Source organism: Salmo trutta, unplaced genomic scaffold, assembly GCF_901001165.1.
Source record: "Salmo trutta unplaced genomic scaffold, fSalTru1.1, whole genome shotgun sequence".
In the NCBI taxonomy this organism is placed as follows: domain Eukaryota; kingdom Metazoa; phylum Chordata; class Actinopteri; order Salmoniformes; family Salmonidae; genus Salmo; species Salmo trutta.
The window spans coordinates 8,799,615-8,824,968 of record NW_021822911.1 but is presented as its reverse complement, the minus strand read 5'-3'; the positions used below and the strand labels follow the sequence as shown (position 1 = coordinate 8,824,968).

Here is a 25,354-nt window from a genome sequence, read left to right as displayed (position 1 = left end):
TTCAACGCCGATACCGATTATTGAAGGGCCGAAAAAAGCAGATACCGATTAATCGGAGGATTTTTTATTTGTAATAATGACAATTACAACAATACTGAATGAACACTTATTTTAACTTATTATAATACATCAACAAAATCAATTTAGCCTCAAATAAATAATGAAACATGTTCAATTTGGGTTAAATAATGCAAAAACAAAGTGTTGGAGAAGAAAGTAAAAGTGTAATATTTGCCATGTAAAAAAGCTAACGTTTAAGTTCCTTGCTCAGAACATGAGAACATATGAAAGCTGGTGATTCCTTTTAACATGAGTCTTCAATATTCCCAGGTAAGAAGTTTTAGGTTGTAGTTATTATAGGACTATTTCTCTCTATACGATTTGTATTTCATATACCTTTGACTATTGGATGTTCTTATAGGCACTTTAGTATTGCCAGTGTAACAGTATAGCTTCCGTCCCTCTCCTCGCTCCTACCTGGGCTCGAACCAGGAACACATCGACAACAGCCACCCTCGAAGCATCGTTACCCATCGCTCCACAAAAAGCCGCGGCCCTTGCAGAGCAAGGGGAACAACTACTTCAAGGTCTCAGAGCGAGTGACATCACCGATTGAAAACCTATTAGCGCGCACCCGGCTAACTAGCTAACCATTTCACATCAGTTAAACCAGCCTAATCTCGTGAGTTGATAGGCTTTAAGTCATAAACAGCTCAATGCTTGAAGCACAGTGAAGAGCTGCTGGCAAACGCACAAAAGTGCTGTTTGAATAAATGCTTACGAGCCTGTTGCTCCCTACCATCGCTCAGTCAGACTGCTCTATCAAATATCAAATCATAGACTTATTATAACATAATAACACACACAAATACAAGCCTTTGGTCATTAATATGGTAGAATCTGGAAACTATCATTTCGAAAACAAAACGTTTATTCTTTCAGTGAAATACGGAACCGGTCCGTATTTTATCTAACGGGTGGCATCCCTAAGTGTAAATATTACTTTTACATTGTACAACCTTCAATGTTATGTCATAATTATGTACAATTCTAGCAAATTAATTACGGTCTTTGTTAGGAATAAATGGACTTCACACAGTTTGCAACGAGCCAGGCGGCCCAAACTGCTGCATATACCCTGACTGCTTGCACGGAACGCAAGAGAAGTGACACAATTTCCCTAATTATAAGAAATTCAAGTTAGCAGGCAATATTAACTAAATATGCAGGTTTAAAAATATATACTTGTGTATTGATTTTAAAGAAAGGCATTGATGTTTATGGTTAAGTACACATTGGTGCAATGACAGTGCTAAATCATCACCCGTTTGGCAAAGTAGGCTGTGATTCGATGAGAAATTAACAGGCACCGCATCGATTATATTCAAAGCAGGACAAGCTAGATAAACTAGTAATATCATCAACCATGTGTAGTTAACTAGTGATTATGTTAAGATTGATTGTTTTTTATAAGATAAGTTTAATGCTAGCTAGCAACTTACCTTGGCTTCTTGCTGCCCTCGCGTAACAGGTAGTCAGCCTGCCACACAGGCTCCTCGTGGAGTGCAATGTAAGGCAGGTGGTTAGAGCGTTGGACTAGTAACCAGAAGGCTGCAAAAATGAATCCCCGAGCTGACAAGGTAAAAATCTGTCATTCTGCCCCTGAACAAGGGAGTTAACCCACTGTTGCTAGGCCGTCATTGGAAATAAGAATTTGTTCTTAACTGACTTGCCTAGTTAAACAAAGGTGTAAAAAGAAATCGGCCACAATCGGTGTCCAAAAATACCGATTTCCGATTGTTATGAAAACTTGAAATCGGCCCTAATTAATCGGCCATTCCGATTAATCGGTCAACCTCAAGTATATACTGTTAAGCATCTGCTTATAATTTGTTGTTTATGTCATATATTTTAAGACACTGAGTGTACAAAACATTATGAACACCTGCTTTATCCATGACGTAGATTGACAAGGTGAATCAAATCAAATTTTATCAGTCACATGTGCCGAATACAACAGGTGTAGACCTTACAGTGAAATGCTTTCCTACAAGCCCCTAACCAACAATACAGTTTAAAAAAGTATGAATAAGAATAAGAGATAAAAGTAAAGAGTAGCAGTAAAAATAACAATTGCTAGACTATATAGAGGGGGGTACCGGTACAGAGTCAATGTGCGGGGGCACCGGTTAGTCGAGGTAATATGTACATGTAGGTAGAGTTATTAAAGTGACCATGCATAGATGATAATAGAGAGTAGCAGCGGCATATGGGGGGGGGGCAATGCAAATAGTCTGGGTGGCCATTTGATTAGATGTTCAGGAGTCTTATGGCTTTGGGGTAGAAGCTGTTTAGAAGCCTCTTGGGCCTAGACTTGGCACTCCGGTACCGCTTGCTGTGCGGTAGCAGAGAGAACAGTCTATGACTACGGTGGCTGGAGTCTTTGACAATTTTTAGGGCCTTCCTCTGACACCGCCTGGTATAGAGGTCCTGGATAGCAGTTGCCATACCATGCAGTGATGCCACCAGTCAGGATGCTCTTGATTGTGCAGCTGTAGAACCTTTTGAAGATCTGAGGACCCATGCCAAATCTTTTCAGTCTCCTGAGAGGGAATAGGTTTTGCCGTGCCCTTTTCACGACTGACTTGGTGTGCTTGGACCATGTTAGTTTGTTGGTGATGCGGATGCCAAGGAACTTGAAGCTCTCAACCTGCTCCACTACAGCCCTGTCGATGAGAATGGGGGTCCTGCTCGGTCCTCCTTTTCCTGTAGTCCACAATCATCTCCTTTGTCTTGATCACGTTGAGGGAGAGGTTGTTGTCCTGGGACCACACGGCCAGGTCTCTGACCTCCCTATAGGTTGTCTCATCGTTGTCAGTGATCAGGCCTACCACTGTTGTGTCATCAGCAAACTTAATGATGGTGTTGGAGTCGTGCCTGGCTGTGCAGCCATGAATGAAAAGGAGTACAGGAGGGGACTGATCACGCACCCCTGAGGGGCCCCTGTGTTGAGGATCAGTGTGGCGGATGTGTTGTTACCTACCCGTACCACCTGGGTGCGGCCTATCAGGAAGTCCAGGAACCAGTTGCAGAGGGAGGTGTTTAGTCCCAGGGTCCTTAGTTTGTTGATTAGCTTAGAAGGCTCTATGGTGTTGATTGCTGAATTGTAGTCAATGAATAGCATTCTCGCAAAGGTGTTCCTTTTGTCCAGCTGGGAAAGGGCAGTGTGGAGTGCAATAGAAATTGCATCATCTGTGGATTTGTTGGGGCGGTATGCAAATTGCAGTGGGTCTTGGGTTTCTGGGTTAATGGTGTTGATGTGACCCATGACCAGCCTTTCAAAGCACTTCATGGCAACAGACATGAGTGTTACGGGTCGGTAGTCATTTAGGCAGGCTACCTTAGTGTTCTTGGGCACAGGGACTATGATGGTCTGCTTAAAATATGTTTGTATTATAGACTCGGACAGGGAGAGGTTGAAGATGTCAGTGAAGACGCTTGCTAGTTGGTCCGCGCATGCTCGCAGTACACATCCTGGTAATCCGTTTGGCCCTGCGGCCTTGTGAATGTTGACCTGTTTAAAGGTCTTACATCGACTGCTGAGAGCGTGATCACACAGTCGTCTGGAAGAGCTGGTGTAGTTTGATTCGATCTCAGTCCTGTATTGATGCTTTGCCTGTTTGATGGTTCGTCGGAGGGCATAGAGGGATTTCTTATAGGCTTCCAGGTTAGACTCCCGCTCCTTGAAACATGAAAAGCTATGATCCCTTGTTGATGTCACTTGTTGAATCCACACCAATCACTGCCAGGTGCACAGATTTGTGTTAATCAAATCACATTTATTTATATAGCCCTTCTTACATCAGCTGATATTCTCAAAGTGCTGTACAGAAACCCAGCCTAAATCCCCAAACAGCAAGCAATGCAGGTGTAGAAGCACGGTGGCTAAGAAAAACTCCCTAGAAAGGCCAAAACCTAGGAAGAAACCTAGAGAGGAACCAGGTTATGAGGGGTGGCCAGTCCTCTTCTGGCTGTGCCGGGGTGGAGATTATGACAGAACATGGCCAAGATGTTCAAATGTTCATAAATGACCAGCATGGTCAAATAATAATAATCATAGTAGTTGTCGAGGGTGCAACAAGTCAGCAACTCAAGAGTAAGTGTCAGTTGGCTTTTTCATAGCCGATCTTTGAGAGTATCTCTACCGCTCCTGCTGTCTCTAGAGAGTTGAAAACAGCAGGTCTGGGACAGGTAGCACGTCCGGTGAACAGGTCAGGGTTCCAGCAGGTCTGGGACAGCAGGTCTGGGACAGGTAGCACGTCCGGTGAACAGGTCAGGGTTCCATAGCCGCAGGCAGAACAGTTGGACACTGGAGCAGCAGCACGGCCAGGTGGACTGGGGACAGCAAGGAATCATCATTCCAGGTGGTCCTGAGGCATGGTCCTAAGGCTCAGGTCTTCCGAGAGAGAGAAAAAAAAGAGAGAAAGAGAGAATTAGAGAGAGTGTATTTAAATTCACATAGGACACCGGATAAGACAAGAGAAATACTCCAGATGTAACAGACTGACCCTAGCCCCCCGACACATAAACTACTGCAGCATAAATACTGGAGGCTGAGACAGGAGGCGTCAGGAGACACTGTGGCCCCATCCGATGATACCCCCGGACAGGGCCAAACAGGCAGGATATAACCCCACCCACTTTGCCAAAGCACAGCCCCCACACCACTGGAGGGATGACTCCAACCACCAACTTACCATCCTAAGACAAGGCCGAGTATAGCCCACAAAGATCTCCGCCAGCAACGCTGCTGGGTTTTTCATGCTTAACAGTTTCCCGTGTATCTCAAGAATGGTCCACCACCTAAAGGACATCCAGCCCACTTGACACAACTGTGAGAATCATAGGAGTCAACATGGGCCAGCATCTCTGTGGAACGCTTTCTACACCTTGAAGAGTCAATGCCTTGACAAGTTGAGGCTGTTTTGAGGGTAAAAAGGGGGGGGGGGGACACTTAGGAGGGTGCTCTTAATGTTTTGTACACTCAGTGTATGTCTTTTGCTTTGTGTAATGGCATATATTTTAATGCTTTATGTAATGTATGTAATCTATTGATATATCATTTTGATATATTTTGAAATGTAGTTACATGGTGATTCATTATGTTTTTCAGAATCTCCAACCAAACTCAGTCTCTCCAGAGATCAGTTTCTCCTGTACCCAGTCAACTGTCCATGAAGAGCGACTTCTCTATGGATCATCAAATATATTTTAGTAATGGATCAGGGACCTTTGACCCCAGGTAAGTTACTGGTCAGAATTGATGATATTTCTATTGAAGAGGAGAACCTTCAAGATCTGAAACCTGATGTATTTTGTGTATCTGAGTATATACTGTAAAGCATCTGCTTATCATTTGTTGTTTATGTCATATATTTTTTATACAGTGAGTGTACAAAACATTATGAACACCTGCTTTTTCCAGGACATAGACTGACCAGGTGAATCCAGGTGAAAGCAGTGATCCCTTAATGATGTCACTTGTTAAATCCACTTCAGTCAGTGTAGATGAAGGGGACGAGACGGGTTTAATAGGGATGCACCGATATGACATTTTTGGCCGATACCCATATCCAATATTTTCCTTGTCAAACAACCCGATATCAATGTTCAATACTTTCCTTTCCTAACAACACGATACCGATATCAGATATTTTCCTTTTCGAACATCCCGATACCGATATCTGGTATTTTCCTTGCCAAACCACCTGATATCCGATATTTTTCTTGCCAAACTACCCGGTATCCAATATTTTCCTTGCCAATCAACCCGATACCAATATCCAGTATTTTCCTTGCCAAACAACCCGATATCCAGTATTTTCCTTGCCAAGCATCCCAATACCGATATCCAGTGTTTTCCTTGCCAAACAACCCGATATCCAGTATATTCCTTGCTAAACAACTCGATACCGATAACCGATATTTACAATTTTAGCTGCCTTCTAAGCATTCTAGTACAGTTAAATAGTTGAAACACACACACACTGAGCAAAAAGTTATTTTGTTGGCATTTACGTATGTCCCCATTACCATTAAAACATAATCAAAACCTATATATTTTACTTACTTGCTGCCGGGCGCACCGATTTGTATCAAGAACTGCAACGCTGCAGGGTTTTTCATGCTCAACAGTTTCCCGTGTATCTCAAGAATGGTCCACCACCTAAAGGACATCCAGCCCACTTGACACAACTGTGGGAATCATAGGAGTCAACGTGGGCCAGCATCTCTGTGGAACGCTTTCTACACCTTGAAGAGTCAATGCCTTGACAAGTTGAGGCAAATTTTAGGGCAAAAAGGTGGGGGGGGGGCACTTAGGAGGGTGTTCTTAATGTTTTGTACACTCAGTGTATGTCTTTTGCTTTATGTAATGGCATATATTTTAATGCTTTATGTAATGTATGTAATCTATTGATATATAATTTTGATACATTTCGAAATGCAGTTACATGGTGATTCATTTTGTTTTTCAGAATCTCCAAGCAAACTCAGTCTCTCCAGAGATCAGTCTCTCCAGTACCCAGTCATCTGTCCATGAAGAGCGACTTCTCTATGGATCATCCTATACATTTTAGTAGTGGATCACGGACCTTTGACCCCAGGTAAGTTACTGGTCAGAATTGATGATATTTATATTGAAGAGGAGAACCTTCAAGATCTGAAACCAGATGTATTTTGTGTATCTGAGTATATACTGTAAAGCATCTGCGTATCATTTGTTGTTTATGTCATATATTTTTTATACAGTGAGTGTACAAAACATTATGAACACCTGCTTTTTCCAGGACATAGACTGACCAGGTGAATCCAGGTGAAAGCAGTGATCCCTTAATGATGTCACTTGTTAAATCCACTTCAGTCAGTGTAGATGAAGGGGAGGAGACGGGTTTAATAGGGATGCACCGATATGACATTTTTGGCCGATACCCATATCCAATATTTTCCTTGTCAAACAACCCGATATCAATGTTCAATACTTTCCTTTCCTAACAACACGATACCGATATCAGATATTTTCCTTTTCGAACAACCCGAAACCGATATCTGGTATTTTCCTTGCCAAACCACCCGATATCCGATATTTTCCAGTATTTTTCTTGCCAAACAACCCGATACCGATATCCAATATTTTCCTTGCCAAACAACCCGAAACCGATATCTGGTATTTTCCTTGCCAAACCACCTGATATCCGATATTTTTCTTGCCAAACTACCCGATACCAATATCCAGTATTTTTCTTGCCAAACAACCCGATATCTGATATTTTCCTTGCCAAACAACCCGATTTCCAGTATTTTCCTTGCCAAACAACCCGATATCCAGTATTTTCCTTGCCAAACAACCCGATATCTGATATTTTCCTTGCCAAACCACCTGATATCCAATATTTTCCTTGCCAATCAACCCGATACCAATATCCAGTATTTTTCTTGCCAAACAACCCGATATCTGATATTTTCCTTGCCAAACAACCCGATTTCCAGTATTTTCCTTGCCAAACAACCCGATATCTGATATTTTCCTTGCCAAACAACCCGATATCCAGTATTTTCCTTGCCAAACAACCCGATATCTGATATTTTACTTGCCAAACAACCCGATATCCGATATCTGATATTTTCCTTGCCAAACAACCCGATATTCAGTATTTTCCTTGCCAAACATCCCGATACCAATAACCGATATTTACAATTTTAGCAGCCTTCTAAGCATTCTCGTACAGTTAAATAGTTGAAACACACACACACACACACACTGACCAAAAATGTATTTTGTTGGCATTTACGTATTTCCCCATTACCATTAAAACATAATCAAAACCTATTTATTTTACTAACTTGCTGCCATGCGCACCAATTTGTGTCAAGAACTGCAACGCTGCAGGGTTTTTCATGCTCAACAGTTTCCCATGTGTCTCAAGAATGGTCCACCACCCAAAGGACATCCAGCCAACTTGACACAACTGTGGGAATCATAGGAGTCAACGTGGGCCAGCATCTCTGTGGAACGCTTTCTACACCTTGAAGAGTCAATGCCTTGATGAGTTGAGGCTGTTTTGAGGGCAAAAAGTGGAGGGACACAATATTAGGAGGGTGTTCTTAATGTTTTGTAAACTCAGTGTATGTTTTTTGCTTTATGGAATGTCATATATTTGAATGCTTTATGTGATGTATGTAATCGATTGATATATAATTTGGATATATTTTGAAATGTAGTTACATGGTGATTCATTTTGTTTTTCAGAATCTCCAAGCAAACTCAGTCTCTCCAGAGACCAGTCTCTCCAGTACCCAGTCATCTATCCATGAAGAGTGACTTCTCTATGGATCATCCTATACATTTTAGTAATGGATCAGAGACCGTTGGAAGCAGGTAAGTTACTGGTCAGAATTGATGATATTACTATTGAAGAGGAGAATCTTCAAGATCTGAAACCAGATGCATTTTGTGTATCTGAGTATGTACTGTACAGCAGTGGTCACCAACCTTTTCTAAGTCTAGATCACTTTCACAGTAAAGAAAAATGGCTGAGATTTACTGCTCAGATAGTTTTTTTTACACTAACCTCACACAAACAGTTTTGTAGGAATGAGGTTTGGGCAGTAGGCCTAATACATTATCCCAGCATTAGGCTATATGATTGGACTGCCAATATTGTTATTAATCAGACCATACTATATTTCAAAACTCTAGCTTTGATAACAAAATAGATCAGTTGGTTTAGCACTTGTGAGGCACTGTGGAGCATGAATTTAAAACATTAGCTTTTTATTCTACTGGACTGATGGTATCTGCATCTGAAGGTCAACGAGGTCAAATCACGAGGTCAGTGAACTTCAGGTCGAAAAGTTGGAGCTCTAGAAATATGCCTGAGTTTCCGACATGGAATTCCGAGTTGGATGACATTTCAAAATGATTGTTCCCAACCACCTCTCACGGTCCCTGCTCTCTCCTTCCTTTCCTCCGGTGAGACTGACCAGAGAGGGGGGACACCGTCTTCCACCTGATGGCGAAACTCGAGTCGCACCGCATCTGCCTCATGCACAAATTCATGTTGTTCCTATGACCAGAGAAAGCGAAAAATTCCTAAATATTAAAATCGACACGACGAGCTGCTAATAATAATAAACCGCAGGGAAATCGATACTTGGCTACTCTTTCATTGGCGATGCAGTCCGAGCAGAAGTATGGAGAAGTGCGTTTTGTAAAATAGTTTTATGTAAACACTGACCGTGCTGAAAATAAACTTAAACATGAACTCTCATAAAAACAGCAGCTCTTTGCTGTATTCATTGACAGTCTCTCTGTGGTCATGGTTTTAAAAGATATTAAATCTTACGTAAGCCTATTAAACTTGGCTGTGGCCAGAGTCATGGAAGCTCTGTAGCCACAGTGATTTGAGCTATCTACGCAGTAGGTGCACTCGATTTAGTCACAGATTTGCCAGTCCTCTGGGAAGGCAGAGTTTGTCTCATGGGAACACTTTGCTTACCCGTTGCGCAGGACTTTTGAATTAAGTGCACCTACCGGCAACAACTCAACATGATTTTAAAAAAGGAGCGCAAGCCTTTATAGTTGGTTGGCTTTTCTACAGAAATATTTGGTGATCGACTAGGAATGCCTTGAAGATTGACTGGTTGGAGAACCACTGCTGTAAAGCATCTGCTTATAATTTGTTGTTTATGTCAATTATTTGAAGACACTGAGTGTACAAAACATTATGAACATCTGCTTTTTCCACGACATAATTGACAAGGTGAATCCAGGTGAAAGCAATGATCCCTTATTGATGCCACTTGCTAAATCCACTTCAGTCAGTGTAGATGAAGAGGAGGAGACGGGTTTAATAGGGATGCACCAATATGACATTTTTGGCCGATACCCATATCCGATATTTTCCTTGTCAAACAACCCGATACCGATATCCAGTATTTTCCTTGCCAAACAACCTGATATCCAGTATTTTCCTTACCAGACAACTCGATACCGATATCCGATATTTTCCTTGCCAAACAACCCGATATCCAGTATTTTCCTTGTCAAACAACCCGATATCCAGTATTTTCCTTGTCAAACAACCCGATATTCAGTATTTTCCTTGCCAAACAACCCGATATCTGATATTTTACTTGCCAATCAACCTGATACCGATATCCAGTATTTTCCTGGCCAAACACCCCGATATCCAATATTTCCCTTGCCAAAGAACCCGATACCGATATCCAGTATTTTCCTTGCCAAACAACCTGATATCCAGTATTTTCCTTACCAGACAACTCGATACCGATATCCGATATTTTCCTTGCCAAACAACCCGATATCCAGTATTTTCCTTACCAAACAACCCGAAACCGATAACCGATATTTATAATTTTAGCAGCCTTCTAAGCGTTCTTGTACAGTTTAATAGTTTAATCACACACACACACACACACTGACCAAAAAGTTATTTTGTTGGTATTTACGTATCTCCCCATTACCATTAAAACATAATCAAAACCTATTTATTTTACTTACTTGCTGCCAGGCACACCGATTTGTGTCAAGAACTGCAACGCTGCTGGGTTTTTCATGCTCAACTGTTTCCCGTGTGTATCAAGAATGGTCCACCACCCAAAGGACATGCAGCGAACTTGATACAACTGTGGGAATCATAGGAGTCAACATGGGCCAGCATCCCTGTGGGGTTGTGTGTCTTTTTGTCAATAACAGCTGGTGTGCGATATCTAATATTAAAGAAGTCTCGAGGTATTGCTCGCCTGAGGTAGAGTACCTCATGATAAGCTGTAGACCACACTATCTACCAAGAGAGTTCTCATCTGTAGTATTTGTAGCCGTCTATTTACCACCACAAAGCGAAGCTGGCACTAAAACCGCTCTCAAGCAACTCTGTAAGGCCATAAGCAAACAACTAAATGTTCACCCAGAAGCGGCGCTCCTAGTGGCCGGGGACTTTAATGCAGGCAAACTTACATCAGTTTTACAAAATTTTTACCAGCATGTCACATGTGTAACCAGGGGGGAAAAAATCCTAGGCCACCTTTACTCCACAAACAGAGATGCATACAAAGCTCTTCCACGCCCTCCATTTGGCAAATCTGACCATAATTCTATCCTCCTGATTCCTGATTACAAGCAAAAACTAAAGCAGGAAGTACCAGGGACTCGCTCAATATGGAAGTGGTCAGATGACACAGATGCTACACTACATATTTTAAAATGAAGTTTCATGGTGATTTATTATGTTTTCCAGAATCTCCAAGCAAACTCAGTCTCTCCAGAGATCAGTCTCTCCAGTACCCAGTCATCTGTCCATGAAGAGCGACTTCTCTATGGATCATCCTATACATTTTAGTAGTGGATCAGGGACCGTTGACCCCAGGTAAGTTACTGGTCAGAATTGATGATATTACTATTGAAGAGGAGAAACTTCAAGATCTGAAACCAGATGTATTTTGTGTATCTGAGTATTTACTGTAAAGCATCTGCTTATCATTTGTTGTGTATATCATATATTTTAAGACACTGTAGTGCACAAACCATTATGAACACCTGCTTTTTCCATTACATAGATTGACAAGGTGAATCCAGGTGAAAGCAATGATCCCTTATTGACGTCACTTGTTAAATCCACTTCAATCTGTGTAGATGAAGGGGAGGTTACAGGTTAAATAATTAGCGTCAAGCCTTGAGACAATTGAGACATGGATTGTGTATGTGTGCCATTCAGAGGGTGAATGAGCAAATCAAAATATCTAAGTCCCTTTGAACGGGGCATTGTGGTAGGTCTCAGGCACACTGGTTTGTGAAGAATAAAAAATTCTAGTAATGGCGTTGTGGACATGTTATTCATTCCAGAGGCTACTACCACACTCAGACAGCACAGTGTACTGTTCCCAGCTGTCTGTCTATGAACAGTGACTTCTCCATGGATCGTCCTGTTAATTCCAGTGGTGGAAGATCAATCACCTTTGACCGAAGGTACGTCACCAGATTTTTGTTGTTGTAATTTCAGAATGTTCAAGATGTCATATAGCTATGTTGTTGTAATTTGTTGTAACTGAGTTTATTAGAGTAATTACTGCACCCTCCTATATCTCTAGTGGATGGTCTACTCTGTTAGTGGATCAGTATCTCTCTCTCTCTCTCTCTCCTTTATCTCTGTATTGGATGGTCTACTCTGTTAGTGGATCAGTATCTCTCTCTCTCCTTTATCTCTGTAGTGGATGGTCTACTCTGTTAGAGGATCAGTCTCTCTCTCTCCTTTATCTCTGTAGTGGATGGTCTACTCTGTTAGAGGATCAGTATCTCTCTCTCTCCTTTATCTCTGTAGTGGATGGTCTACTCTGTTAGAGGATCAGTATCTCTCTCTCCTTTATCTCTGTAGTGGATGGTCTACTCTGTTAGAGGATCAGTATCTCTCTCTCTCCTTTATTTCTGTAGTGGATGGCCTACTCTGTTAGAGGATCAGTATCTCTCTCTCCTTTATCTCTGTAGTGGATGGTCTACTCTGTTAGAGGATCAGTATCTCTCTCTCCTTTATCTCTGTAGTGGATGGTCTACTCTGTTAGAGGATCAGTATCTCTCTCTCCTTTATCTCTGTAGTGGATGGTCTACTCTGTTAGAGGATCAGTATCTCTCTCTCCTTTATCTCTGTAGTGGATGGTCTACTCTGTTAGAGGATCAGTATCTCTCTCCTTTATCTCTGTAGTGGATGGTCTACTCTGTTAGAGGATCAGTATCTCTCTCTCCTTTATCTCTGTAGTGGATGGTCTACTATGTTAGAGGATCAGTATCTCTCTCTCCTTTAACTCTGTAGTGGATGGTCTACTCTGTTAGAGGATCAGTATCTCTCTCTCCTTTATCTCTGTAGTGGATGGTCTACTCTGTTAGAGGATCAGTATCTCTCTCTCCTTTATCTCTGTAGTGGATGGTCTACTCTGTTAGTGGATCAGTATCTCTCTCTCTCTCTCTCTTATATCTCTGTAGTGGATGGTCTACTCTGTTAGAGGATCAGTATCTCTCTCTCCTTTATCTCTGTAGTGGATGGTCTACTCTGTTAGAGGATCAGTATCTCTCTCTCCTTTATCTCTGTAGTGGATGGTCTACTCTGTTAGAGGATCAGTCTCTCTCTCTCCTTTATCTCTGTAGTGGATGGTCTACTCTGTTAGAGGATCAGTATCTCTCTCTCTCCTTTATCTCTGTAGTGGATGGTCTACTCTGTTAGTGGATCAGTATCTCTCTCTCTCTCTCTCTTATATCTCTGTAGTGGATGGTCTACTCTGTTAGAGGATCAGTATCTCTCTCTCCTTTATCTCTGTAGTGGATGGTCTACTCTGTTAGAGGATCAGTATCTCTCTCTCCTTTATCTCTGTAGTGGATGGTCTACTCTGTTAGAGGATCAGTATCTCTCTCTCCTTTATCTCTGTAGTGGATGGTCTACTCTGTTAGTGGATCAGTATCTCTCTCTCTCTCTCTCTTATATCTCTGTAGTGGATGGTCTACTCTGTTAGAGGATCAGTATCTCTCTCTCCTTTATCTCTGTAGTGGATGGTCTACTCTGTTAGAGGATCAGTATCTCTCTCTCTCCTTTATCTCTGTAGTGGATGGTCTACTCTGTTAGAGGATCAGTATCTCTCTCTCCTTTATCTCTGTAGTGGATGGTCTACTCTGTTAGAGGATCAGTATCTCTCTCTCCTTTATCTCTGTAGTGGATGGTCTACTCTGTTAGAGGATCAGTATCTCTCTCTCCTTTATCTCTGTAGTGGATGGTCTACTCTGTGAGAGGATCAGTATCTCTCTCTCCTTTATCTCTGTAGTGGATGGTCTACTCTGTTAGAGGATCAGTATCTCTCTCTCCTTTATCTCTGTAGTGGATGGTCTACTCTGTTAGAGGATCAGTATCTCTCTCTCCTTTATCTCTGTAGTGGATGGTCTACTCTGTTAGAGGATCAGTATCTCTCTCTCCTTTATCTCTGTAGTGGATGGTCTACTCTGTTAGAGGATCAGTCTCTCTCTCTCCTTTATCTCTGTAGTGGATGGTCTACTCTGTTAGAGGATCAGTATCTCTCTCTCCTTTATCTCTGTAGTGGATGGTCTACTCTGTTAGAGGATCAGTATCTCTCTCTCCTTTATCTCTGTAGTGGATGGTCTACTCTGTTAGAGGATCAGTATCTCTCTCTCCTTTATCTCTGTAGTGGATGGTCTACTCTGTTAGAGGATCAGTATCTCTCTCCTTTATCTCTGTAGTGGATGGTCTACTCTGTTAGAGGATCAGTATCTCTCTCTCCTTTATCTCTGTAGTGGATGGTCTACTCTGTTAGAGGATCAGTATCTCTCTCTCCTTTATCTCTGTAGTGGATGGTCTACTCTGTTAGAGGATCAGTATCTCTCTCTCCTTTATCTCTGTAGTGGATGGTCTACTCTGTTAGAGGATCAGTATCTCTCTCTCCTTTATCTCTGTAGTGGATGGTCTACTCTGTTAGTGGATCAGTATCTCTCTCTCTCTCTCTCTTATATCTCTGTAGTGGATGGTCTACTCTGTTAGAGGATCAGTATCTCTCTCTCTCCTTTATCTCTGTAGTGGATGGTCTACTCTGTTAGAGGATCAGTATCTCTCTCTCCTTTATCTCTGTAGTGGATGGTCTACTCTGTTAGTGGATCAGTATCTCTCTTTCCTTTATCTCTGTAGTGGATGGTCTACTCTGTTAGAGGATCAGTATCTCTCTCTCCTTTATCTCTGTAGTGGATGGTCTACTCTGTTAGAGGATCAGTATCTCTCTCTCTCCTTTATCTCTGTAGTGGATGGTCTACTCTGTTAGAGGATCAGTATCTCTCTCTCCTTTATCTCTGTAGTGGATGGTCTACTCTGTTAGAGGATCAGTATCTCTCTCTCCTTTATCTCTGTAGTGGATGGTCTACTCTGTTAGAGGATCAGTATCTCTCTCTCCTTTATCTCTGTAGTGGATGGTCTACTCTGTTAGAGGATCAGTATCTCTCTCCTTTATCTCTGTAGTGGATGGTCTACTCTGTTAGAGGATCAGTATCTCTCTCTCCTTTATCTCTGTAGTGGATGGTCTACTCTGTTAGAGGATCAGTATCTCTCTCTCCTTTATCTCTGTAGTGGATGGTCTACTCTGTTAGAGGATCAGTATCTCTCTCTCCTTTATCTCTGTAGTGGATGGTCTACTCTGTTAGAGGATCAGTATCTCTCTCTCCTTTATCTCTGTAGTGGATGGTCTACTCTGTTAGTGGATCAGTATCTCTCTCTCTCTCTCTCTTATATCTCTGTAGTGGATGGTCTACTCTGTTAGAGGATCAGTATCTCTCTCTCTCCTTTATCTCTGTAGTGGATGGTCTACTCTGTTAGAGGATCAGTATCTCTCTCTCCTTTATCTCTGTAGTGGATGGTCTACTCTGTTAGTGGATCAGTATCTCTCTTTCTTTTATCTCTGTAGTGGATGGTCTACTCTGTTAGAGGATCAGTATCTCTCTCTCCTTTATCTCTGTAGTGGATGGTCTACTCTGTTAGAGGATCAGTATCTCTCTCTCTCCTTTATCTCTGTAGTGGATGGTCTACTCTGTTAGAGGATCAGTATCTCTCTCTCTCTCCTTTATCTCTGTAGTGGATGGTCTACTCTGTTAGAGGATCAGTATCTCTCTCTCCTTTATCTCTGTAGTGGATGGTCTACTCTGTCAGAGGATCAGTATCTCTCTCTCCTTTATCTCTGTAGTGGATGGTCTACTCTGCCAGAGGATCAGTATCTCTCCTTTATCTCTGTAGTGGATGGTCTACTCTGTTAGTGGATCAGTATCTCTCTCTCTCCTTTATCTCTGTAGTGGATGGTCTACTCTGTTAGAGGATCAGTATCTCTCTCTCCTTTATCTCTGTAGTGGATGGTCTACTCTGTTAGAGGATCAGTATCTCTCTCTCCTTTATCTCTGTAGTGGATGGTCTACTCTGTTAGAGGATCAGTATCTCTCTCTCCTTTATCTCTGTAGTGGATGGTCTACTCTGTTAGCGGATCAGTATCTCTCTCTCCTTTATCTCTGTAGTGGATGGTCTACTCTGCCAGAGGATCAGTATCTCTCTCTCCTTTATCTCTGTAGTGGATGGTCTACTCTGTTAGAGGATCAGTATCTCTCTCTCCTTTATCTCTGTAGTGGATGGTCTACTCTGTTAGAGGATCAGTATCTCTCTCTCTCCTTTATCTCTGTAGTGGATGGTCTACTCTGTTAGAGGATCAGTATCTATCTCTCCTTTATCGCTGTAGTGGATGGTCTACTCTGTTAGAGGATCAGTATCTCTCTCTCCTTTATCTCTGTAGTGGATGGTCTACTCTGTTAGAGGATCAGTATCTCTCTCTCCTTTATCTCTGTAGTGGATGGTCTACTCTGTTAGAGGATCAGTATCTCTCTCTCCTTTATCTCTGTAGTGGATGGTCTACTCTGTTAGAGGATCAGTATCTCTCTCTCCTTTATCTCTGTAGTGGATGGTCTACTCTGTTAGAGGATCAGTATCTCTCTCTCCTTTATCTCTGTAGTGGATGGTCTACTCTGTTAGAGGATCAGTATCTCTCTCTCCTTTATCTCTGTAGTGGATGGTCTACTCTGTTAGAGGATCAGTATCTCTCTCTCCTTTATCTCTGTAGTGCATGGTTTACTCTGTTAGAGGATCGGTATCTCTCTCTCCTTTATCTCTGTAGTGGATGGTCTACTCTGTTAGAGGATCAGTATCTCTCTCTCCTTTATCTCTGTAGTGGATGGTCTACTCTGTTAGAGGATCAGTATCTCTCTCTCCTTTATCTCTGTAGTGGATGGTCTACTCTGTTAGAGGATCAGTATCTCTCTCTCTCCTTTATCTCTGTAGTGGATGGTCTACTCTGTTAGAGGATCAGTATCTCTCTCCTTTATCTCTGTAGTGGATGGTCTACTCTGTTAGAGGATCAGTATCTCTCTCTCCTTTATCTCTGTAGTGGATGGTCTACTCTGTTAGAGGATCAGTATCTCTCTCTCCTTTATCTCTGTAGTGGATGGTCTACTCTGTTAGAGGATCAGTATCTCTCTCTCCTTTATCTCTGTAGTGGATGGTCTACTCTGTTAGAGGATCAGTATCTCTCTCTCTCTCCTTTATCTCTGTAGTGGATGGTCTACTCTGTTAGAGGATCAGTATCTCTCTCTCCTTTATCTCTGTAGTGGATGGTCTACTCTGTCAGAGGATCAGTATCTCTCTCTCTCCTTTATCTCTGTAGTGGATGGTCTACTCTGCCAGAGGATCAGTATCTCTCCTTTATCTCTGTAGTGGATGGTCTACTCTGTTAGTGGATCAGTATCTCTCTCTCTCTCCTTTATCTCTGTAGTGGATGGTCTACTCTGTTAGAGGATCAGTATCTCTCTCTCCTTTATCTCTGTAGTGGATGGTCTACTCTGTTAGAGGATCAGTATCTCTCTCTCCTTTATCTCTGTAGTATATGGTCTACTCTGTTAGAGGATCAGTATCTCTCTCTCCTTTATCTCTGTAGTGGATGGTCTACTCTGTTAGAGGATCAGTATCTCTCTCTCCTTTATCTCTGTAGTGGATGGTCTACTCTGTTAGAGGATCAGTATCTCTCTCTCTCCTTTATCTCTGTAGTGGATGGTCTACTCTGTTAGAGGATCAGTATCTCTCTCTCCTTTATCTCTGTAGTGGATGGTCTACTCTGTTAGAGGATCAGTATCTCTCTCTCCTTTATCTCTGTAGTGGATGGTCTACTCTGTTAGAGGATCGGTATCTCTCTCTCCTTTATCTCTGTAGTGCATGGTTTACTCTGTTAGAGGATCGGTATCTCTCTCTCCTTTATCTCTGTAGTGGATGGTCTACTCTGTTAGAGGATCAGTATCTCTCTCTCCTTTATCTCTGTAGTGGATGGTCTACTCTGTTAGAGGATCAGTATCTCTCTCTCCTTTATCTCTGTAGTGGATGGTCTACTCTGTTAGAGGATCAGTATCTCTCTCTCTCCTTTATCTCTGTAGTGGATGGTCTACTCTGTTAGAGGATCAGTATCTCTCTCTCTCCTTTATCTCTGTAGTGGATGGTCTACTCTGTTAGAGGATCAGTATCTCTCTCTCTCCTTTATCTCTGTAGTGGATGGTCTACTCTGTTAGAGGATCAGTATCTCTCCTTTATCTCTGTAGTGGATGGTCTACTCTGTTAGAGGATCAGTATCTCTCTCTCCTTTATCTCTGTAGTGGATGGTCTACTCTGTTAGAGGATCAGTATCTCTCTCTCCTTTATCTCTGTAGTGGATGGTCTACTCTGTCAGAGGATCAGTATCTCTCTCTCCTTTATCTCTGTAGTGGATGGTCTACTCTGTTAGAGGATCAGTATCTCTCTCTCCTTTATCTCTGTAGTGGATGGTCTACTCTGTTAGAGGATCAGTATCTCTCTCTCCTTTATCTCTGTAGTGGATGGTCTACTCTGTGAGAGGATCAGTATCTCTCTCTCCTTTATCTCTGTAGTGGATGGTCTACTCTGTTAGAGGATCAGTATCTCTCTCTCCTTTATCTCTGTAGTGGATGGTCTACTCTGTTAGAGGATCAGTATCTCTCTCTCCTTTATCTCTGTAGTGGATGGTCTACTCTGTTAGAGGATCAGTATCTCTCTCTCCTTTATCTCTGTAGTGGATGGTCTACTCTGTTAGAGGATCAGTATCTCTCTCTCCTTTATCTCTGTAGTGGATGGTCTACTCTGTTAGAGGATCAGTATCTCTCTCTCTCTCCTTTATCTCTGTAGTGGATGGTCTACTCTGTTAGAGGATCAGTATCTCTCTCTCTCTCCTTTATCTCTGTAGTGGATGGTCTACTCTGTTAGAGGATCAGTATCTCTCTCTCCTTTATCTCTGTAGTGGATGGTCTACTCTGCCAGAGGATCAGTCCAGGTGTGCAGTGTGTCAGCAGGTGCTGAGGGATCCAGTCTCTATCACCTGTGGACACAGGTTCTGCAGACAGTGCATCACCAGTTACTGGGAGAAACCTGCTCCTTCAGGAGACTATGACTGTCCTCAGTGTAGAAAGAGATCCAGAACACTTCCTGTACTACAGAACCTGAGGGAACCCAATGATGCAAGAGGCTCTGAAAACAGTAAGAACACTTGCAGACCTGTGCTAAGTCAATACCTCAATATGATTTAAATGTAGTTAACTACAATAATATGAGATAATATAAATTACTGTAGTTGTGGAAGATCCACTTTTCATCCTGTCAATGAATGTGTCTGATACACATCCCTACATCCTTTTACACTTCCCTTGTAGTGGATGACAGCCTGCAGAGAGCCATAGTAAACCATAAAGCCAGTCTGAAAAGGAGGTATGAATGTGTGATAGAAGGCATGGAAACAGCAGGGAACCAAACTCCCCTCAACAGGATTTACACAGAGCTCTACATCACAGAAGGAGAGAGTGAAGGTGTTAACAATGAACATGAGGTGTGGCAGCTAGAGACAGCATCCAGGACACCAACCTCACATGACACAGCAATCCACTGCAATGACATCTTTAAACCCTTACCTGGCCAAGAGAGAAGCATCAGAACTGTGCTGACGAAGGGCATCGCTGGCATCGGAAAAACAGTCTCTGTGCAGAAGTTCATCCTAGACTGGGCTGAAGGGAAGGCAAACCAAGATGTGGAGATCATATTTGTGCTTCCTTTCCGGGAGCTGAACTTGATCAAAGATCTCCAGTACAGTCTTCTCAGACTTTTAAATGACTTCCACACAGAACTAGACATAGGCAATGCAAAGAAACTCACTGCCTGTAAAGCTATGTTCATCTTTGATGGTTTGGATGAAAGCAGACTTCCTTTGGATTTCCAGCACAATGAAAAGGTGTCTGATGTCACCCAGACATCATCTGTTGATGTTCTGCTGACAAACCTCATCAAGGGGAATCTGCTTCCCTCTGCTCTCCTATGGATAACCTCCCGACCAGCAGCAACCAATCAGATCCCCCCTAAGTGTATTGACCAGGTGACAGAGGTACGAGGGTTTAATGACCCACAGAAGGAGGAGTACTTCAGGAAGAGATTCAGTGATGAGGACCTGGCCAACAGAATCATCTCACACATAAAGACATCAAGGAGCCTCCACATCATGTGCCACATGCCGGTGTTCTGTTGGATTTCTGCAATAGTCCTTGAACACATGTTGAGTACAGACAAAAGGAGAGAGATGCCCACGACTCTGACTGAGATGTCCATACACTTCCTGCTCATTCAGACCAGCCTGAAGAACCAGAAATATCATGGAAGAGATGAGATGGATCAAGAGGAGCTCATGGAGTCAGATAAGGAAATTCTTCTGAAGCTGGGGAAGCTGGCGTTTGACAATCTGGAGAAGGGTAATCTCATGTTCTATGAAGAAGACCTGAAAGAGGCTGGCCTTGATGTCAAAGAAGCCTCAGTGTACTCAGGAGTGTGCACACAAATCTTTAAAGAAGAGTCTGTGTTATTTCAGAGAGTGGTGTACTGCTTTGTTCATCTGAGCATTCAGGAGTTTCTCTCAGCTGTCTACATGTACCATTGTTACACAACCAGGAACATGGATGCACTGAAGCCCTTCCTCAAGAGAAAGTTTAGAGGTGCGTCTGAAGAGCTAACCTTGCATGAGCTGCTGAAGAGTACCGTGGATAAAGCCTTGGAGAGTAAGAATGGACACCTGGACCTTTTTGTCCGCTTCCTTCATGGCATGTCACTGGAGTCCAATCAGAAACTCCTACGAGGTCTGGTGACACAGACAGAAAGCAGTCCAGAGAGTGTCAAGGAAACAATCCGATCTCTTAAGGTGACAAAGAGGAAGAACATCTCCCCTGAGAGGTGCATCAATCTTTTCCACTGTCTGATAGAGATGAAAGAACATTCAGTACAGGAGGAAATCCAAGAGTACTTGAGGTCAGAGAACAGATCCAAAAACCTCACACATGCTCAGTGTTCAGCGCTGGCCTACATGCTGCAGATATCAGAGGAGGTTCTGGATGTGTTTAACCCAAAGGAATACAAGACATCAGAGGAGGGTCGTAGGAGACTGCTCCCAGCTGTGAAGCGCTGCAGGAAAGCTCTGTAAGTATTCATGTAAATAACACACACCAAAATAAATTGTAATTATAGCAGTATTTTCATTGGCTGACTGGCTCTAAGTACCCATGTAACTATCCCTCGGAACAAACTTTACTGTATGTAGGAACAACAGTATTTTCATTGGCTGACTAAACTTTCTATCAGCTGAAAACTCTTAAACTATAATACAAACTGATCAGTAAAGTTGTAGCATTGAGCCATGAATGCACAGCGTGTACATTATTCGTGCACCATAACTGTGTAAGCTAGGAAAGCTGAGAATAATTTTTAATACAACCTGTCTGGCATTGTATTTCTTCTGTGTTGGCAGACTAGCTGGCTGTAAACTCACAGACTCATTCTGTGAAGTGTTGGCCTCAGTTCTCAGTTTAAACCCCTCACACCTGAGAGAGCTGGACCTGAGTAACAATGACCTGAAGGATTCAGGAGTGAAGCTGCTCTCTGCTGGACTGGGGAATCCCCACTGCAGACTGGAGACTCTGAGGTCTGTATTCCTGTAGTTGGTCAACAAGTGATAACTGTTCACCAGATCCACATGTGTTTACCAGACACACATAGTCCACACCATATGTGTTTGGACAGTGAAGCTTACAGTTTTAAATGTGGTGCTATGCTCCAGCATTTTGGATTTGAGATACAATGTTTCATATTAGGTGACAGTACAGAATGTCACATTTTATTTGAGGGTATTTTCATACATAGCTGTGTTACTGTTAAGAAAGGAAAGCACTTTATGTATTTAGTTCTCCCATTTGAAAAAGTTGTACATATTCAGACAAATTCACTTATATTGTATTAAAGTAGCCATAAGTTTAGTATTTAGTACCATGTTCCATGCCTGCAGTGATTACATCAAGCTTGTGATTCTACAAACTTGTTGAATGCATTTGCAGTTTGTCTTGGTTGTGTTTTGGATTATGTTTTTCCTAATAGAAACTAAATGGTGAATAATGCCCTGTCATTTTGGAGTCACTTCACTTGTATTGTCAGTAAGAATAGAAGATGTTTCTGAACACTTGTACATTAATGTGGATGCTACCATGATTATGAATAATCATGAATGAATCGTTAATGATGATGAATGAGAAATTTACAGAGGCACAAAGATCAGACCCCCTCTGTTATTGGTATTATTGTGTATACTTCTGGCCCTTCTTTGGACACTGTATTAACTAACCTCCAGATGAGCTTCAATGCCATACAGCTCTCCTTCCGTGGCCTCCAACTGCTCTTAAATACAAGTAAAACTAAATGCATGCTCTTCAACCGATCGCTGCCTGCACCTGCCCACCCGTCCAGCATCACTACTCTGGGCGGTTCTGACTTAGAATATGTGGACAACTACAAATACCTAGGTGTCTGGTTAGACTGTAAACTCTCCTTCCAGACTCACTATAAGCATCTCCAATCCAAAGTTAAATCTAGAATCGGCTTCCTATTTCGCAACAAAGCATCCTTCACTCATGCTGCCAAACATACCCTTATAAAACTGACTATCCTACCGATCCTCGACTTCGGCGATGTCATTTACTAAATAGCCTCCAATACCCTACTCAATAAATTGGATGCAGTCTATCACAGTGCCATCCGTTTTGTCACCAAAGCCCCATATACAGTGGGGGAAAAAAGTATTTGATCCCCTGCTGATTTTATACATTTGCCCACTGACAAAGAAAGGATCAGTCTATAATTTGAATGGTAGGTTTATTTGAACAGTGAGAGACAGAATAACAACAGAAACATCCAGAAAAACTCATGTCATAAATGTTATAAATTGATTTGCATTTTAATGAGGGAAATAAGTATTTGACCCCCTCTCAATCAGAAAGATTTCTGGCTCTCAGGTGTCTTTTATACAGGTAACGAGCTGAGATTAGGAGCACACTCTTAAAGGGAGTGCTCCTAACCGCAACTTGTTACCTGTAAAAAAGACACCTGTCCACAGAAGCAATCAATCAATCAGATTCCAAACTCTCCACCATGGCCAAGACCAAAGAGCTCTCCAAGGATGTCAGGGACAAGATTGTAGACCTACACAAGGCTGGAATGGGCTACACGACCATCGCCAAGCAGCTTGGTGAGAAGGTGACAACATTTGGTGCGATTATTTGCAAATGGAAGAATTACAAAAGAACTGTCAATATCCCTCGGCCTGGGGCTCCATGCAAGATCTCACCTCGTGGAGTTGCAATGATCATTTGAACGGTGAGGAATCAGCCCAGAACTACACGGGAGGATCTTGTCAATGATCTTAAGGCAGCTGGGACCATCGTCACCAAGAAAACAATTGGTAACACACAACGCCGTGAAGGACTGAAATCCTGCAGCGCCCGCAAGGTCCCCCTGCTCAAGAATACATATACATGCCCGTCTGAAGTTTGCCAATGAAAATCTGAATGACTCAGAGGACAACTGGTGAAAGTGTTGTGTTCAGATGAGACCAAAATGGAGCTCTTTGGCATCAACTCGCCGTGTTTGGAGGAGGAGGAATGCTGCCTATGACCCCAAGAACACCATCCCCACCGTCAAACATGGAGGTGGAAACATTATGCTTTGGGGGTGTTTTTCTGCTAAGGGGACAGGACAACTTCACTGCATCACAGGGACGATGGACGGGGCCATGTATCGTCAAATCTTGGGTGAGAACCTCCTTCCCTCAGCCAGGGCATTGAAAATGGGTTGTGGATGGGTATTCCAGCATGACAATGACCCAAAACACACGGCCAAGGCAACAAAGGAGTGGCTCAAGAAGAAGCACATTAAGGTCCTGGAGTGGCCTAGCCAGTCTCCAGACCTTAATCCCATAGAAAATCTGTGGAGGGAGCTGAAGGTTCGAGTTGCCAAACGTCAGCCTTGAAACCTTAATGACTTGGAGAAGATCTGCAAAGAGGAGTGGGACAAAATCCCTCCTGAGATGTGTGCAAACCTGGTGGCCAACTACAAGAAACGTCTAACCTCTATGATTGCCAACAAGGGTTTTGCCACCAAGTACTAAGTCATGTTTTGCAGAGGGGTCAAATACTTATTTCCCTCATTAAAATGCAAATAATTGTATAACATTTTTGACATGCGTTTTTCAGGATTTTTTTGCTGTTATTCTGTCTCTCACTGTTCAAATAAACCTACCATTAAAATTATAGACTGATCATTTCTTTGTAAGTGGGCAAACATACAAAATCAGCAGGGGATCAAATACTTTTTTCCCCCACTGTACTACCCACCACTGCAACCTGTACGCTCTCGTTGTCTGGCCCTCGCTTCATACTCGTCGCCAAACCCACTGGCTCCAGGTCATCTACAAGACCCTGCTAGGTAAAGTCCCCCCTTATCTCATCTCGCTGGTCACCATAGCAGCACCCACCTGTAGCACGCACTCCAGCAGGTATATCTCTCTGGTCACCCCCAAAGCCAATTCCTCCTTCGGCCGCCTCTTCTTCCAGTTCTCTGCTGCCAATGACTGGAACCAACTACAAAAATCTCTAAAACTGGAAACACTTATCTCCCTCACTAGCTTTAAGCACCAGCTGTCAGAGCAGCTCACAGATTACTGCACCTGTACATAGCCCATCTATAATTTAGCCCAACTACCTCTTCCCCTACTGTATTTATTTATTTAGCTCCTTTGCACCCCATTATTTCTACTTTGCACTTTCTTCCACTGCATATCTACCATTTCAGTGTTTTACTTGCTATATTGTATTTACTTTGCCACCATGGTCTTTTTTTGCCTTTACCTCCTTTATTTCACTTCATTTGCTCACATTGTATATAGACTTATTTTTCTACTGTATTATTGACTGTATGTTTGTGTAATACCCTTGTTTGAACCAAGTATTGAGTTTATTTGTTATAATTAATTGGTATTATATTTAAAAGATGATTGAATTGCTCCTAAACTGTAATGTTGTTAATGCATTATGCTTTTTGAAGAAATATTTATTTAATGTATAAGTGAATAGTTTGTTTTACTTTGAAGTTTAAGTTTTGACCAATAAGGTCGCTTGTTAAGTTGTGGCCAATGGGAGTTGACCTGGTTAACGGGAGGGAAAAAGACGTTGATGAAAGGATGGTCGTTTTACCTCAGGACGATTGGTGAAGAAAAATTATAAAAGAAGACGACAGAACTACAACAAAACCCATAGCTACTAAGACATGAAGGGAAATACATGTTTTATTTA

General features: G+C 42.3%; 1 protein-coding gene across 1 annotated transcript in view; it reads left to right on the top strand.

Moving 5' to 3' along the window:
* The window catches only part of LOC115186346 (NLR family CARD domain-containing protein 3), a 43,423-nt gene extending 22,261 nt beyond the window's left edge, over window positions 1-21,162 (top strand). Inside the window, exons 6-12 of the mRNA XM_029746015.1 lie at window positions 5,174-5,302; window positions 6,537-6,665; window positions 8,309-8,437; window positions 11,319-11,447; window positions 11,924-12,046; window positions 18,949-19,184; window positions 19,358-21,162. Of these exons, the coding sequence (XP_029601875.1) occupies window positions 5,174-5,302; window positions 6,537-6,665; window positions 8,309-8,437; window positions 11,319-11,447; window positions 11,924-12,046; window positions 18,949-19,184; window positions 19,358-21,162 (2,680 nt within the window). The remainder of the gene's footprint in view (window positions 1-5,173; window positions 5,303-6,536; window positions 6,666-8,308; window positions 8,438-11,318; window positions 11,448-11,923; window positions 12,047-18,948; window positions 19,185-19,357) is intronic.
* Window positions 21,163-25,354: the final 4,192 nt, after the last annotated feature.